The sequence below is a fragment of the Vidua chalybeata genome, chromosome 2, assembly GCF_026979565.1.
Source record: "Vidua chalybeata isolate OUT-0048 chromosome 2, bVidCha1 merged haplotype, whole genome shotgun sequence".
Classification (NCBI taxonomy): Eukaryota; Metazoa; Chordata; class Aves; order Passeriformes; family Viduidae; genus Vidua; species Vidua chalybeata.
This window is the reverse complement of record NC_071531.1, coordinates 93,260,102-93,277,829: the sequence shown is the minus strand read 5'-3', so window position 1 is coordinate 93,277,829 and position 17,728 is coordinate 93,260,102. Positions and strand designations below refer to the sequence as shown.

The window sequence follows — 17,728 nt, the reverse complement described above, 5'->3', positions numbered from 1 at the left end:
ACAAATATGCATGCTGAGGAATTTTAAAACAACCCAATGACATTTCCATATGAAAATTACTACTTACTGTCAATTAAAAATCTCATTATATATATTAACTGGCTGAGTCATGATTTATGTGTCACTTGGCTAACAAGAATGTGAAGGAGAAATGGTTCTTCCAGTACAAAAATAGAAGACAGGGCTTCATTTCCAGATCTAACACAGGATACATGTTTCTCAGTTAATGTCTCTGTTTTGATTTGCCCAGGAATAGCAATAAAGCAATCCTTCATATTCAGGTAATAATGCTGGAAGAATTTAAGTCTGTAAAGCTTCCAGATGGGAAGCACTGTATGAATATTATTATAATGGAGACCATTGCAACCAAGTTATTTGCAGTGGTTTCCCTGCACTTTCCCTGAATTAATGAATGTCAATTTGCATCTGGTGAATGTAGTTTAAAATAGGCAACACAATGAGTTTTGTGTGCAATCCTCTCAGAGGTGTGACTGAAGCTGGTTTCACAGCTGGGGTATTTATAAAGGCTGTCAGAGCAAGGATTTTCCTGCGTCTTAGAAGGCAGGAGGCTCATGCAGCCATTTTTCAACATCTGAGATTCCCTCTTCGCTATCAAACAGCCTCAATTTGCAAATTCATAGTAACTTAAGTATCTTTAAGAATTCTACCCTGCTCTGAATTGTTCTGAATTTGGTTAACATGTCCAAAAAAAGGCAGACAGGCAAACAGGCTGAATAAGTTTTGCTTCCACAGGAAAGCTATCTAAAACAATTCCAATTACAAGGGAATGACTACTTTCACCACTTGGTATCTCAGTAATGCGTGAAGAATAAACCTCATTATGAAAACATACAACACTGCATTGCTGTGAGTATAAGCAGAAACCCACTCTGCAAACTTCTCAAGGTAGAAGTTCCACAAGAACTCTATCCAGGTAACCTTCTGACTGAAAAAAAAAAAAAAAATTACTCCACGCATTTAAAGGCTTTCATAAATAATAATCAGAAATGCAGTAAGAAAGATAATTCTGTATATTGTATTCAACAAAACTTGTTCAAGGAAAACAGTATCAAAACAAACCAATTTAGAAATGGACATCCTTTGTGGTTTAATTTACTCCATATACAAGTTGAAACTCTTCAAAGTTACAGAGAGAGAGAGGACATAGCTTGAGATTAGGAAAAAATGTTAGCATAATGTCCACCCAATTATAGGAGAATTCCTTCAAACTAGTATCTTTGTTAGACTTCTGTGCTGAGCCATGTACTAGTTAAGAATTCAAGGGAATATAAATTAGTCTTCCAAAGTCAAGCTTTTTAAAATAAAACTAAAACCATCTCCAACTTCATGATTATAAATAAAATCAAGATCTGATGCATTCTGTTGATCAGCCCTTGTCTGATACTAATCCATCTAATGTCTTCACATTTTGGCCATACGAAAAACTGTGACTTCTAACCCCCTCACTGACTAGTGAAAAACCACAGCAGTCTCTCAACTTGTATGCATTAGCACTACAAATTTCTGAAAGAATAGAAAGTGTCCAGGAAAAAGATTGTAGAGCATGTCTCCCAAAAGGGCTTCCCTTTTTTTTTTTAATGTGTGAAACTTCTCTCCTAAGGCTCCAATCACCTAATTAAGCTCTTTATCAGCAATGTATTCCCCTAGAGAAACACGATACTGTCACTATAGTGATCCCACAGTATTTACAAAACAGCACTCAGATTTCTCTTCAAACCAGTGTCCTGAAAAGAGCCCCAAAACCTCTCTTCTGAGACATGACAAAGATGAATCTCTCAGGCACCTCTAACACCTGTTGTATCAGTGATCTTACATTATGCATAAACATCAATATTTTGGGGAGTGTCTCTATATTTGCAATCTCTCTTTCACACACATGAGGAAGCAAGGAGATTCAGTATCTAAGTGAAACTACTGCTACTTGGCTGAGAGCAAACTAGGAAGTCAGTGTTTCTTCAGATGCGTTTCATCCAGTGGCTTGTTTTAGCAAGCTCTGCTGTCTGCTGTAAAAAGAAAAACTCTGCCATCCCTCGGTTTTGAATATGACTATAATTGGCAAAATATAGAAGATCATAAATATGTAAGGAACTGCCAGGCTTCTCAGTAGTTCCTGCAAAGAAGAGAGTCTGGGCTTCTGAACTCTAAACTTGAACAAGTTCTACATTTCCCCCTCTGAGATGTGCCATATCAAGTGGAACTCTGGAACCTGGCAGACAGCGGCCAGAGAGACCATCTTGCTGAAGAAAGAGGCAGAAGTGTCACTCAGTACTTCAGTCCACTATCACTAAATTCCCTGCCTCATTCAGCGATGGGTCCACATTGCCCTTGTTCAGCCTTTTACCACTAAGGAAGCAAGAGTAACACTCCTTCTTGACTTTGATATTCCTTGCAAAGCCCACCTCCAGTTGTGTTTTAAATTTCCAAGCACTGTCCCTGCGTGCCCAGGCAATGTCTGTAAATTCCTTCTTTGCAGCCAAATCACGCTTCTGCTTCAGATATATTGCCTTTTTCACAGTGGAGCTCAGCCAAGAGGTCCCTGATAAGCCAAACCAATCACCTCATACTCCTGCTTGTTTCCTTAAGCATGTGGAGTCCATTCTTGTTCTTGGAAGATGCTGACCTCAAAGACCTGTCAGCTTTCCTAAGTTCCTTTGCCTTTTAGAGCTGTCCTTCATGAGATCCCCACTAATAGTTTCTGAAATCTCAAAAACTGAAATCTACTCTCCTTAAGTCCAGGGTCTGTACACAGCCACCCTTTCCCCACTCTTCTTAGGATTTGGAGCTCCAGTCAGGTCTTCCATGTTAATGGGTAACAGACCCAGTTGCAATTACAGTGACCCATTTAGTCACTGTAATTCAAGAAGTGACTTCCAACACTGTCAAGAAATCTTGACTGCTTGCAACCTACTATTTTGCACTTGCAGCAGACATCAGGAAGTTCAATTCTCTCATGTGAACCAACATCAACAATTAATGAACTTCCTCAAGTTGTTCAAAGTTGTTTCTACACTTCCTTACCCTGATCAATGCCCTGTAACACATTCCCACCATCACTTCAAGTCATCTGTTCTAATCCTGACCCACAAACTCTCTAGCACACTGTCACACGTCCATCCCATAGAAGAGCTCCAAATCCGTAATGAGTTCCTTCACAAAGACAGCAACTTCCACTCCTTATTTCCCTGCAGGTCCTCCCTCAGAAGCTTGTATCCATCCATCCATCACAGCATTCCAACAGTGTGAGCTGTTAACACCCAGCTTGCTGCTGCTGCTGCGACATTGTAACTTGTGACTGCATGTAGCACTTGACTTCTTCCTTAGTGTTTTCCAGAATACATGTATTTGTATGCCAACATTTAAGGTATGCATACAATATATAAAAGGCTGTCTCTCCATCCTGTTCTACAGGTTAATATGTTTCTCTTATTCCCTTTGTCCTGTATCCTTTGCTTTCCACCCCTGTTCACTGCCACCTAACTGAACTATGGGTCATAATCCCCCCCCTCCACTGCTACCCCTAGTTTCCAGCTGTGAGCAGGATGATGAGCCAGATAGCAGATGTTTTGTCCTGCTTTGTTACACTATTGAACACCTTTCTATTTGCATTCTTAAAAATATAAACCATTCCATAACTTAAAATATCTTGCCAATAGAGCTACTGCCAAGTTTGAACATTATGTTTGGTATTCCTTTTAGCTAGTGCAATAGACAAAGGATTCAGAAGAAAGAATATCTGAGGAGAAGCAATTTTCTTTCCATGGACAATTGATTATAATCTAGTTTAGGTAACTGCAGTGACTGAAAAATTACCAACTTACAAATAACTCAGCTACTTATCTCTGTGAAATTATTCTGCACTCCAAATTTATCATGGAAACAATGGCAACAACTTCACTGCTGATGCTCTGAGAAAAGGGGGATGCGAAAGCTAGACTTGTCTCCTTCCTGGAGAAGAATTATTATTTATAAGCAGGCATAGGTACAGGAGTCACCATTAAAGTAAATATGATTTACCATACAGTTCCACCAGACTAACAGCAGGAATCAGCCAAAACTGCCTCCCACTCCTAGTAGTGTACACTCATCCCCTTTCTCAAGCTGACACCAGCATCTACACAATTTTAGAAAGTTTAGCTTTCAGGATATTAACTCTGTGGGTAATTAGGGTGGTAGAGAAGGGGTAGGAGCATGGCAACAGGAGTAAGAGGCTGGGATGAGACTGTCCCGCCCAGTCACAGCTACTGCAATGCCATTCATGGTTTCAACACCCAAAGGAATTCAGTCTCTAAGGCTACCAACTCATAGAACGTGTCTGTAGTTTCTGACTGTTTAGAAACTTAGGAATGAAAATAGAAAATAAAGTTGGACAAGCATGTGCCATTGTAATTCTGTAGCTTTAGAGCCAGCTTCCTACTGCTCTCAAGTCAATATGCAGAAAATAGTTAAACTATTAATGCAATGAGTGTATCAAAAGTGGAGAAAATAGGAAATGTAATATTTCATATAAATTTAATATAACATATAAATTTAATTTAACAATTAATATAACATATAAATGTTATATTAATTAAGCAAATGTAGCAATTTAATAAAACATATATTAAATTTAGCAATTAAATAAATTGCTCATTAAATTTAGCAATTTAATATAACATATAAATATAATAGCTTCTATTGTCCAGTATTAGATTTTAAACACTATTGTACATTTTATACTTCTAAGGTATCCTGTTTATCACTTTCCTTATACCTATATATACTCCCTTTTTCATAATTATAGTTTTTATATTTATATAGACATATAAAAGTAAAAGCTACCACAGCTTATTCAACAGTATGTTACATGAATAGAGGAAACGTAAGAATTGTTAGTTCTTTCCCTGATCCTTTTGAATAATAACTAGCAATACTAGAAAAAAACAAACTGCTGGTATTTTCATAACATCACGGATATCACAAATTAATCACTCACAGGGAATACATATAGTGTAACAGAATAGTTTGGTTTTTACCACAAGCAAAATAATTAGAACCTTCATGGGATAGCTACCAGTAATTAACAAAGCCTAGTTTCCAGATCATCTTATATTTTGGTGTTTTGAAGTTTTACCACAAAAAATTATGTACTACATTGCAGTGAAAGCATTTGTAGATTTTTACTGCAGTAATTCAAACTTTTTAATGACAAGGAAACTCATTCTACAAATCAACTGAATCTTGCAATAAAGCGTTTATGATTTTCTCATCTTTTTTTCCCCTCCAAGTATGGTAGAAATGCTTCTGGAATGTCCTCAACAGAGTAGCAAACATCAAAATAACAAAAAAAATCATTTTTAAAGAGTTCTCATGTTTCCAAAGTAATAAAACTTTCACTTTCCCTTACTTCTGAGAAGAACCAGGTTAAAATGCAAGTTCTAAATGGGTACCACCAGAACCCAAACAGCCTAAACATTGCGGTTTACTACCTTTCCCTTCGTATCAGACTAAACACAAAGGAAGTTCCTGGGAGATAACAGTCGCCATTATCAAGCAAGACACTTTACTGTTGACAATCACAGACTACTTAGAGCTGAAAATACACTATGCACCCTCCCTTCAGGCTCAATGGACAGAGCAATCAATCCCCTTCAGGTAGCACAACAGCTTGAATTAATGGCATCCCTTGTCCCAGGCAGAGTCAGATGCCAGACACGAGCAGATGCTAAACCTTTGTGCCCAGGGCTCCCCAAAGGCAGCAGCCGTGCAAGGGCCAGCTCTCTGCAGGTGTGTCGGGGTGAGACCTCAGGGGACAGCAGGACACATGGGTCCCAGCTCCTCTGTCTGCCCACTGCAGCCACAGGCCCTGTCCCTTCCCCAGCTGCTTCAGGCAAGAACTGATCCTCTTCATGCAGGGTGAGCTTGCAGCACATCAGCTTCTGGAATCAGGTTATTTGGGTCTGCAAGAGTATGGATGCCAGAGCAAGAGAGTGGGTAAGGAAGGCTAAGTTCTCCTTGGTCAGTGAATGTGTTTGTCTAAGTGGGCAGTGGGAAACAGGAAGGAGCCTCTTCCCTTGACTGGTATCTTGCTACAAATCTCTATGTCTGATAGCATGGTGTGCTCAGAATATTCAGCCTTAAACAGGTCTGTGTTTGACTGCAGAAAAGGGAACCCTACAAAACAGCTGTTCTCACTCTTATGCACAATAAAATCTTCCTAGAAGATCAAACAAATGCATCACAGACTTGGACATAACAGACTTTCAGCTAAGAAAGTGTCTGTGGCCTTCCCTTTTCTCTTGCTGATCAACACAGAACCTCATGAACATCCTCTGTAAAAAGGCTGAGTTTTATTGCCTTGTGTATTACATTCATTTAATGAAACAAATGTCTTCACTAATTTCTTTTCCTGACATGGTAGAAACATATCTTCAAGAGAAGGACAAAACACGGCTGACCACATGGCAGTTAGCAACACTCCAGGCTTCACATCAGCCACTGGGAAGTCTCTGATGCCTGATGCTCTTTTGACCACAGAACTTGTTTTGATGCTAGCCCCGTGTTCAGCTCGGTACATGACCAGCAGGCTGTGGAGGAGCCAGAGATCCTACTGGGAGTGCTGTGGGATGTGAGCTGATGTGGGTGACTGTGTGGTCCCAGGCCTGGGCTGTCCCTGATGTTACCACCACTTGTAAACAAGAAGTAGCCTTTGACAGCTGCCACAGGGACTGGGCACACAGGGGCACAGAGAAAGAGAACACGGTGCAGTAGGAGGATTGAGCAGTGGGCTTTGTACAGCACAAAGGGTAAGAGGATGATGACATGAGGATTTTGATGTAGATGTTGGCTACTGTGGAAGAAGGCAAAGAAATATGGCCATGGGAAAGAGACCCGAAGTCCGGATACTAGAAAAGTCCTTCTGCTGAGTCTGCATTAAACACAAGTTCGCAGAAAACCCCCTTTCTGTTCAAAGGAAGATAAAAAAACATTCCAATCCTTAAAATCAGGCAGATAACTGTTCTATAAGAAGTGCCAAATACAATATTCCCTATGCAGAATACATAATTTCATTTCATTACACAGAAAGAAACCTTAAAACCTATCTCTAGTAACTATGAGACAAAGAAATGCAGCTTCTACAAGCCCACACAGGAGCTGACTTGTGAGAGCATGAGTGAGCCATCTACCTGTGCCATTTAGATTCTTCTATAGAATCCTTTCCTCCAATAAACTTAATTGCTGATCAGATCTAGGAACTGCAAAAGGCAGAATTTATTATAGACTTTCCTGCAGTTTATAATGATGGTACTCTAGGTTCTTGTAGCTAGACTTCAAAATTCCTGTTCAGATTTTTTTTTAACTATGAATTTGAAAAAGACATTTGGAAATTAAATTCAGAATAAATCTATCTTATTCATTCAAAAAAGTAAAAAAAAAAATTCTAAGGAAAGATCTGATTTCAAATACTTAGCATTTGTATTCATGTATTATGCCTTGAATAAATTACAAATGTTTATTTACAAAAGTCCATTTTGCAATATTTCCACAACAAATCTGAGAAAAAGATTTTTAATTGTCCTAGTTTTGGTAAGTCCTATTTTATTCTTGTCAGCTTATTGACCTCAGTGAGTCAAGTGAGCACCACTCATCTTGTGCAGGTATAGTCATTTTAGCAGTACTTTCAAAAAGAAGTAATGCAAATGATTAATGCAGTTGTCGACTAATGCAGCACTTATGAAAAAACCCTCAAATATTTAAGAAAATATAAAAACACATGAGATGGGTAAAAAGGCCCCTTAGACTATTCTTATTTTCCAGCCAGAGAATCCCAGTTCTGATTCCATCTCCGACACAATACAGGAATATTTTCCAGATAGCACGACATGCACAATCTCTTATGGACACATGCAGAGCAAAAGTACGTCTTGGGAATTGCACAAAGTAGTATTTTGAGATCTCTCAGTTTGATGGGATGATTTGAAGGCCAGACTGTGACTTGGCTGTTTTATCCCCCAGGAGGAAGGGCGCAGGCTCTCTGAAAACACACCACAGACTGTATCAGACTGTGTCATCCTGACTGCAACAGTTAAAGTGAACCAACCCCTTGTCCATAAACTACCTGCCTCCTTAGCTGGATGATGAACATACAAATGCTACGTGAACACCTCAGCGAGTGCTGTGTGACACTGAACTGAAATCCTGCCTGGCATGTCAAGAATGCTAGTTTGCTAAACTCCTTAGATAGCAAAATCGGGGAAAAATGTCATTCCAAGTAGAATAACTGAGTATATTTCATGGTATGGGCAACAGACATGGATGGCAATCTGCTAGGAAATGCTAATGTTCTGTGTAAGCCAAAACACAAATCAATGGGAAGACTAGTTTTGGTGGGACTAAAAAGCCTGGGAAGGATAAATGCTATTTAAACTGATGTTTTGAAGTGCCAGTTTGCAGAAACATACATGGACAGCACCTCTACACTGTTAACACTGCAGCAAAATATACATTGTAGGAATCAAAGTTATTTTTATTTTAAAACTGTATGTTAGACCTCTTGCTGCTACGTAAATGCCCCAGCATAATTTATGGCTTACTTCTAGTCTTGGGTGTGCAGACACAGCACCTATCCTCTTAAAAACATGCTCCCATGCGTGCATGTGCAGGCTTCCCAGCAGTTTCTCAAGCAAGGGAAGTGTTTTCCTCTGCTCCACCCATCACATAGCAGAGCTGAAGAAAGCCCTAGGTTTTTTTTTTAACTCCCTACTGTCTTCTTATCCAATAGTTTGTTTTTCAGCTAGAAAGGATACGTTCAGATTTACAAACATACCCTTCCAGTATGAAAGGAAAAAAAAAAAAAAAACTAATTGGCAACAAGTTTTAAGGCAACCTGGGTTCATTTACTCTAATTCCTCTTACTGTTTCTTCAGATACAGTAGAAGGGGTATCTATTAGCTAAAAGAATGTCAGAAATATCAATTATTCATATACTGTTTCCATTTCCCTAAACTAGAACTTAAGGATTTCTAATTTCAGACTAGAAATACCTTTCCTATATTGAAATACTTGTAATATACTTCAAGATAAAGGAAAAAGAAATAAACAACACTTTATATTTAATTCTATAATGTAGTTGGTTTTATATTCTTAAGTGCTGGTTTTACTTCAAGTTACAGTAGACTATTACAAAATTAATTCCAGAACTGATTTGATTTCTGTACCATAAACTGACCTGTTTTTCTTCTGTCATAAGCTGTGACATAAAATATGTGCTGTCACAATACACACTTATGTTCTCAGTATTAGATTAATATTAGTCCAAGAAGGTAACTGAATCATAAAATTCTCTCCTAGTCCTTGTGGGATCACTTATTTGAATGAATATGCACTAAATATTTTTGTAGGAGGGCAGATAAGCAATGCTGTTCAGGTAATACTATTATTCCCTGGTGGCTTCACACTTGTGGTAGAAAAACAGATTCAAACAAGCACTACAGTGTTACTGAGGTTACAAATGACCTGGAAAAATACAGTTTCTATGGATATCATTTAATGAATACAACTCTTGCATGTCACACATCTAATATAGTGATTTGTTTATTTCTTTGCAGATATAAGGTACTCTCCTTGTATTGAGCAGATCTTGCAATTCTTTTACACCACTGAATTTAAATACTAGTCTTTTATGCAGCCATTATGAAATTATAGACAGTAGGACGATCAGAACCTTATTTCACATGTAGCCAAGCTAGATTTTTCCAGAGACATTGTGTTCTATCTTTAAAAAACAGTTAAATATGGAGATTTAGCACTGTTAATAAAAGCTTCTATAGAGAAGGAATATACTATTCATGTACTTTATTTAAAAAGCAAATTTCTGACAGTGTTATCTCATCACCTTACTTAATCTGAATATATTTGCAAGCACTAAATTTTATTCAGACATCTTCATTATGTAATATTGCTAAAACATCTATAGAGTAATTGATTAAAAAAAGCAATGGAAATCAGGAACAGCAGTACTGAAAAGACTAAGGCAGACTAAAATGCTATTTGTTTACATTCTGCAAAACCCAGCCTGGATCAGATAAACAGATGGATTCTTCCTGGCATAAGATAATATTGCATAAGATTCTGAAATTAAGCATAAAGGGTGGGACATGCAGCTATAAGCAATTGATGTTTTGCTTCCCATCACACCAAAATTACTTTCAGACCTGAAGTAATGATATTTTGTCCTCAGTGCACAATTAATAAAAACCAACTTCTGAGCAATGCCACACCCTTATGATTAAACATAATTTTAAAAAATATTTAGATAAAGTCTGAACAAATCAAACAAACATGTAGACAGGAAACGCTGTTTGGAATGCACTCTCTGCAACATACTGTTAGACCCACAAAGCAGCCTAACTTCAGAATTTAATCAAGCAAAATCTAGTATAATCTCATTACAGCCCTTGCAGTTAATGAAACCTATTTAAATCTCTGACAATTTGATTTTTAGAGCTGACAAAAGCAAAAATTACTTGATTTATACAGCACAAACATACAGAAAGGTAAGATTCTATGCTTTAGGTTATCCTAGCTATTTACCAAGCAACGCATAATATGAAAAGATTACTCTTCTGCTACTCACTATTGCTCCAGGATTTCAGTAAATATTTGATACTGATTTCAAAGAAGCCTGAATCCTGCTGGCTAGCCATGTCTGCTGCATACAAAGAGGCTTCTATAATTCTGAGCAGCTGAAGTGGCAGGTACTATGTATGTAGATGTGACTGTCACCAGTCAGTGATGTAAACGAGGGGTCAGAAGAGGAAATGAAGTCTCCGCAGATCCACTTCTTCCGTTCATGGTAGGTAAGCTCATTAAAAAAAAATAAAATAAAAGCTCAATAACAACAACAACACACCATGAGATTTTTGTCCTTTGCTCTTCCTTCGGGGCTTGTTCTAAATTCTATCTGAAGAGTATTTTATTCCCTCGCCCCCTCAGTACTCAGTATTTTCATTTATTCCATTCCACAACCGGGCAAAATTCTTCTGGTCGGTTAAGGCATATACAGCAGCACAGCACTTGTTCCATAGGCACAGTTAGAGTATCTTCCCGAAGGGTGTCTGAGCCGTGCCTTTGATAACGTGCAGCCTGCCTGTCTGAAGCTGTTTTCCCATCAGAAGCTGTCAGCCCGAGCGGATGCACCTCCTCTCGCGAACCGAGTATCAACTTGAAGCCCCACTGAAACCGTCTCTTCTGCAGCTGCAGGAATCTCACACGTACTGCTTAGCTTTAGGGGGAAAAAAAGCACCCTCTAATGAACATCCTCTGCCTGCTCTGGTCAGCTGCTCTCCTTCCGCCTGCTTCCAAGAAGAGCCCGCTGAACTATACACAACTGCATCATGCTGCAGTAAAGCAGAGCTGCACCCATATATCTGATTGCAGTGACGTTGGGAAGGAAAAAACGCTCTCCCTCAGCCCAGTTGCACAAGAGAAGCACTTCCAGAGCACTAAACCCATGGCATGCAGACTGGCTGCTTCTGCTTTTCTTTCACTGCTACAGAAAAACATGTTGTCATTTTTTTGTTGACACTTTTTCCACCCCCCCAACAAAGATGAAAGACATCAAGCTGAATTCGTAACGCCAAATAAGCCAGACAACTCACTGCTTTGTATTCACCTCTAAAAGAGACACAGAAAACTCAGTTTGATATCATTTTTATCTTGAATAATGGTTTCTAAATAGGAACAGAATTCACATAAGAAAAATGAGGCAGAAGCAATTCACTGCTTGTTAATCTCTCTGTATTTTCTACAAAACACTTAATTTCTAGGTACAATTTCCATATTCCTAAGGTTTCATTTCATATAATCACACTACATCACTATGCATATTTTAATGGTAATGAAGAAAAGTAAGACTCAGTTTCCAAAATACTTTTTGTTTCACATATTCTTGGTATCATCCTTCCAGATATTATTTCCTGGGAATAACAGAACTTTTTTTTCTCACTTAGTGAAATAAATTTCCTGCAGCATTTCATAATTATAGTATCTGAGACAAAACAGAGCTTGTCTGCTGCTGATTCTTCTAAAAACTTTGTCAGCAATTATATTTACACATTACTTTTAGTTTCAGTATGTGGAATATTTGATGTTTGGATTGGAAACTGAGGAACACAAGGGTCACTGAGACCAAGCTCTTGTGGTTCTCACTGAAAATATGTTAAATGTCTTCGGCAAACATACCTCATCTAGAGATAAGGTTTTGTGTCCTCACTAATAACAGGCTTTTGTTTAAACTCACTTTGTAAACCTTCTTTCAGTTCCTAAATGAACTTCACTCAAAACCTGTTTACACCCTTTCATGGACATAAACAACCAGAAATGTTCAGAGTATCTCAGGTTTGATCTCACCAGCCATGTCCCTGAAAGCTGATTAGCTCTTCCTCCCTATGCTGTTAATTATCATCCCATTGCTGTCACTCTGCATTCCCAATTTATATTGAGACCCTGCTGTCCCATTTGTACCTCCTTCCCTACCCCTCCACTGACAAAGCCTCTTCTTGGTGCCATCCTATTTTAGCCAGCACAATCCAGCATTTTACAATTGAAGTTAAATTTAACACCAAATAAGGGAAGTTCCAAGAATTAGGACTGATGACTTTCCACCATCCCACTAACTGATTTTTCATCAGACACAATGCCAAGTAGGTTTGGAAGTCCTTATTTACCCTCACAAACACTGCATTAATTCCTATATTCAAGGATTTAAGTAATAATTTCCCCTGTGGTGCTATATCACATGCTTTTCTGGAGACGACAAATAAATTAATTTTATTGACACTCTCTTGGTTGAAAATAAAAACAGGAGGCTAATCTGCAAGTAGTTATATTTCCTAAATCCATATTATATTTTATCCAATTTTAAATTAAATACACATCTTTAAATATAATCTATCACCAAATTTTTTTTCAGTTTTGAGTATCAAGCAGCCTCTTTGTTGATGCGGATAGTTTTCCCCCCAACAAATCTGTGGTTTATATTTACAGGGCAGAATCTCTCTTTTGATATGCTCAACAAAAATGTTATTACCCAAGCTGCATTGTCATATGCCTACTCTTCCTTGAGTGAATAAATGGGAAGTTAACTGGTTTTTGTAATGTGAATTTGAAGATCTTTGAGGTTTTTTTTAACACCTCACAACTGATTTATTTTGGTTCTCTTTTTGTTACTCCTCCTATCTCTGTTCTACAGTGCAAAATGAAAACTAAAGGCAAAAACATTCATGTTGTTAGTGGTGAAATCTTATTCTTACTCCATCTCTCAACCTCACTGGATACTGGACTCTTTAAAATCAGTCTTCTTATTTCAAAGTTGTAAAGGAGTAAGGATGTTTAACCATTTGCTTTTTATTCCTTCACATAGTCTTACTCAGCTCATCTTTTGTACTGCTGCTGTCAGGAGAATACCAGCTGACATGGGTGACCTGTTCACTCCATGGGATGCTCCTGAGGGTCCCATGCGTCCCTCACACGCAGAATGAAAAGTTCAAGGTTTTGTTGGTTGGTTGGTTTTGTAAAAGAAATTTCAGACATCCCACACAGGCAGTTTTCTTAACTGTCACCATCCAAATCCTTTTCATTTCTCAAGTTTATGTTTTCAGATCTGCAGATCTATCCTTGCTTATTCTGAGTCAGCTTGTATAAACAGGATCCAGTAACATTCCTGCCACTTGGTCTTCAGTTATCAAGTCTAACCAGTCTAACAATCTTTTCTTGACTTTGTGATCATTTGGTGAAGAAATAAACAGGCTATTGCATCCAAGGACACCTGGATTCGACTACCACAGGAAGAATTTGCATCTGGCATGTTAAAGTATCACCTAATGCCTAGTTGCACTTCCTTGCGGAGTAACATTAAAAAGGCTACAGCTATGTTCAGCTGTTTGTCTAGGAGTGGCAGATCACCAGGACCTTTTCTACTGACTTTCTACAAAGTGATATGGAGCCAAAGTAACCCAATTTCATGTATAGTAGGTATTTTTTAAGCATTGCATCACAACTTAATTGCAGAATCTCACTGCCCTCACCATTTAGTAGTCTTTCTGAAGAACATGTCTGCCTATTGTGTGCTTCCACTGATAGTATGATGCTGTACTAAAATACTGAAAAGCTCAGTGGATATATTAAGACAAAACATATGATGCCACCACAATGATGCCACCACTCTCTCTCGCTGTCTATATTTTTGGCATCATATGAATGAGTTCATACAGAATGGTAGTTGTTAAGATTTACTTCAGGTTTGATACTCCTCCGTTATTGGTTCTGCTTTCAAAAGTATCACCCTTCACATAAATGACTCAGAACTTAACTTTTAACATCTTCTTTAAAAATTAGAAGTATAATCAATTAAAATCTTACTAATTTATATCATTAGTCATAATTTTTTTTTAATTGAAATGCTAAATTAAATTTAAATATTTGCCAGTCTAAATTTGCAAGTAAGACATCTGCGGTGGCTACCGATCAACCCAACCTACAACAAGCTTCCACATATATGATTTTACTCATAGTTTGGAAACACTCCTAAAGCAGGAAAAACACACTGAAATGGCAGAAACAACAGCACTCTAATTTGGTGTTCTGAACTTATTTTTGGTAGGCTCACAAGACTAAGAAATTTTGAAGTTACATAGTTTCCACTTTCATTTTTATTGACTTTGTGATATTTATTATTTAATTGCATATTCCAGGTTGTGAAAGATTGGCAGACATAAGTATATGAAATCTGTCAGTGAAAGTAAATTGTCTGATGAGGGCTGTTACAGACTTACACATTTACAAGTACAGTGGGCTCCTTCTTTATGACATTACTACATGGGAATTGACAATAACAGTTGCTTTTTTTTTTTTTCACCATACCAAACCACAGATTCAAAATGTAAGTCTTTTCATGTGCCTGCCATGATGAACTACCTGCTGATTACCATAAGCAATGTTTAAACTATAAACATTTGTGTGTAACTCACACTCCATATTTGTGACACACTGAGCACCTTCTGTTCTCCCACTGTTTTCTGAGCTCAGAAGAAACAAATATCCAGGAACCTTGGTAAACTGCCTAATACCCTTCTCAGTCTGAACAAAGTCTGGAGCTGTGGAGTTTCCATGCCCCAACTTTGGGGAAAAAGAAGCTGGGAGACACTGTTCATCATCATGGTCAGAAGTGTCCTTGCGAGCAGAATGCTGCATGAACAGCTATTGTCGCTGCAAAACATCTGAAAAATAGACTTCCAGAGCTTTCACTCAGTAAAGGAACAAGAATAACAAAACCACATACTGCTGGAGGTATTCACAATATCTATCTTGAGGCATCCAGCTCAGATGCCTACACTGGGAGGTGAGTGCCTTCAGCATGACACAATAGTTCCAGAGAGTTTCAGTAAAGAACACAATTATTTGTTCAAAGCAGCCTGTTTCTCCTCACTGTATACACATGATACTTAGGGTAACTACTTTTGTAAACTAGATTTTTAGATTCTTAATATTTAGTAGCATAGGTACTAGTTTTGTTTACAGTTTTAGTGACTACTGTTTATTACAGTCATTCAGGCAGTTTAGTCCTCTGTGCTTTCAGCAATGCTTGCAGGAATCCTTAAAAAAGCACATGGAGATTTGAATATAGTACAGTCTTGCACAATCTTCTAGGGCTCATTTTAGCTTGGTATGAAAGGGCCTATGTGGATTTTGCAATCTTAACTCTTCAGAATCTGAGGCTAAATGTGAAGAGTAGCGGAAACCTCTTAGGGATGACAACAGTAACAAAGCAAATATAGACTCAAATTTCATCTTCCAAGCAGTGGTGTGGACACATCTCAAATTCTAAAGTAGCTCTGCTGAACTACTGAAGGCTTTAACGTGCTTTATCATGATTATGATTATGATTATTATTTTCTATGGCTTCATATAGCTTTTCCTCCTTATTTTGAGTCAAATATTAAGCCCTTCTAGCCAAATAATACCATATATTGAATTAGATCTGTGTCTCTGATTTCCATGGAATCAGATTGGATTCACACTGGTACAGTCTGTATAAAAGTTAGGCTGTCTGGAGTTCTTCACCTCAGGAATAAGTAAGGGCTGCTTATTAACTTCTTCATGGTTTTGATACAGTCTAGTCCTCTTTGACAAAATAAAGCAACCCTACCCTACAAAGAGTGATTCCCAGACTCATTTGATTCCAGTGCAGAACACACCTAACAGAGGGAAACAAAAAGGATATCGTCATGTCCTGGGATAGGCTGCATTGCATTCATGATTTCACATTCCCTCCTCTGGGAACCTCTTTCTGCCCTGCTCTTGAAAGACTGTGCCAGCTTTCAGATGGATGCTGCTCATAGCTCAAAGGTATTCCAGTGCCTAAATATAGGTGTCTAGCATGATTATAGACACCCTAAGGTATGAGAACTATTCACAGAGACTGGCAGATATGACATAACATATTCATTAGATCCACAGCTTTACTAATGTCCTCTGCTGAATCAAAGATCAAAACTATAGTATCTAAACCAACCAAATTTTATGTACTGTGATGTCCCATGTATTAACAAGGTAAAACAAACATCTTGCTATGATCCAAATTAAAAGTACAGAGTGACAGAAAGCACTCCACAAAATAAGATTTCATCAAGAAAATCGCATTTAATATGATAATCTCTAAATAAAGTAATAGAAATCCTTTTTAGTTTATGTCTCATTAGTTTTGCTGCACCATTTTGTTTTGCCTCCTGTTTGTGACTGTTCAGCTATTGCCACCTAGTGATGGGAAGCAAAACAGGCAGAAACAAGAGAACGGTAAATAATGCATAAGGAATACATGTTTACATCATAAACTGCATCAAAATGGAAAACAGCAGCATTGAAACAAAACACGTTTGTATTTCCGAAGCAAGGGCATCAGGTAACTTGGGTACAGTTATATATAATATTTAAACAGAAACCTATTGAATGGTATTTAATAGAATAAAATAACATATTTTCATAGATACATTATAGATTTATATATCATCCAGCTCTCATCCTCAGCTTGTTTAGTGAATTCATTAGAGTAATTAAATAGGTTGTAAAGAGTTTGTGCCTAATCTATAAATAACAAATGATAACTAGGCATTTTGCAGAGGATTAATTGGTTAATGTTGGAATTATGCCTTCAAGATTCAAAGTACTATTATGCTTCCCTTGACTTTTCTTTAGAGCTGTCAAACTGACATATCCTCTTAGGACTCTGTCATTCACCTCTGAATTTCTCCCTAGCTGAACAGTGTCTGGAAACATCGGCCAGCCAGGAACAAATTTTGTTTGCCCAGACTTACCATACATATGCTACAAATATACCATCCTGAAAGCCATTAGGAAATCTACACCACTACCACTGGGGCACAGATTCAGGCAATACTGATGCAAGAAATACTGCTGTGTAGCCTGTGTCAAAATGCAGCCTGTGTCTCAAAAGCACAGACCACAGGCATCAGCAGGTAAAAAGAATAACTTACGCAGTATTTTCTTCCTGCTCTTCACCTGAAGTTTCCAAGAACCATCCCTAAACAAGCTGTTTTCCATTACTGAAATCCTATAAACTTCCCTTTTCAGTTATGTAACAAACCTTTACCTGTAATTTAGAGACAAGGTTATATATCATACTCTCCAAACATCCTAGCATTAGGTGTCAGAC

General features: G+C 37.9%; 1 protein-coding gene across 2 annotated transcripts in view; it reads right to left on the bottom strand.

Moving 5' to 3' along the window:
* The window catches only part of FRY (FRY microtubule binding protein), a 159,270-nt gene extending 148,567 nt beyond the window's left edge, over positions 1–10,703 (bottom strand). For both annotated transcript variants that reach the window (XM_053935267.1, XM_053935266.1), the window contains exon 1: positions 10,634–10,703. In XM_053935267.1, coding sequence (XP_053791242.1) covers positions 10,634–10,703 — 70 coding nt within the window. The remainder of the gene's footprint in view (positions 1–10,633) is intronic.
* Between the last annotated feature and the right edge of the window lie 7,025 nt (positions 10,704–17,728).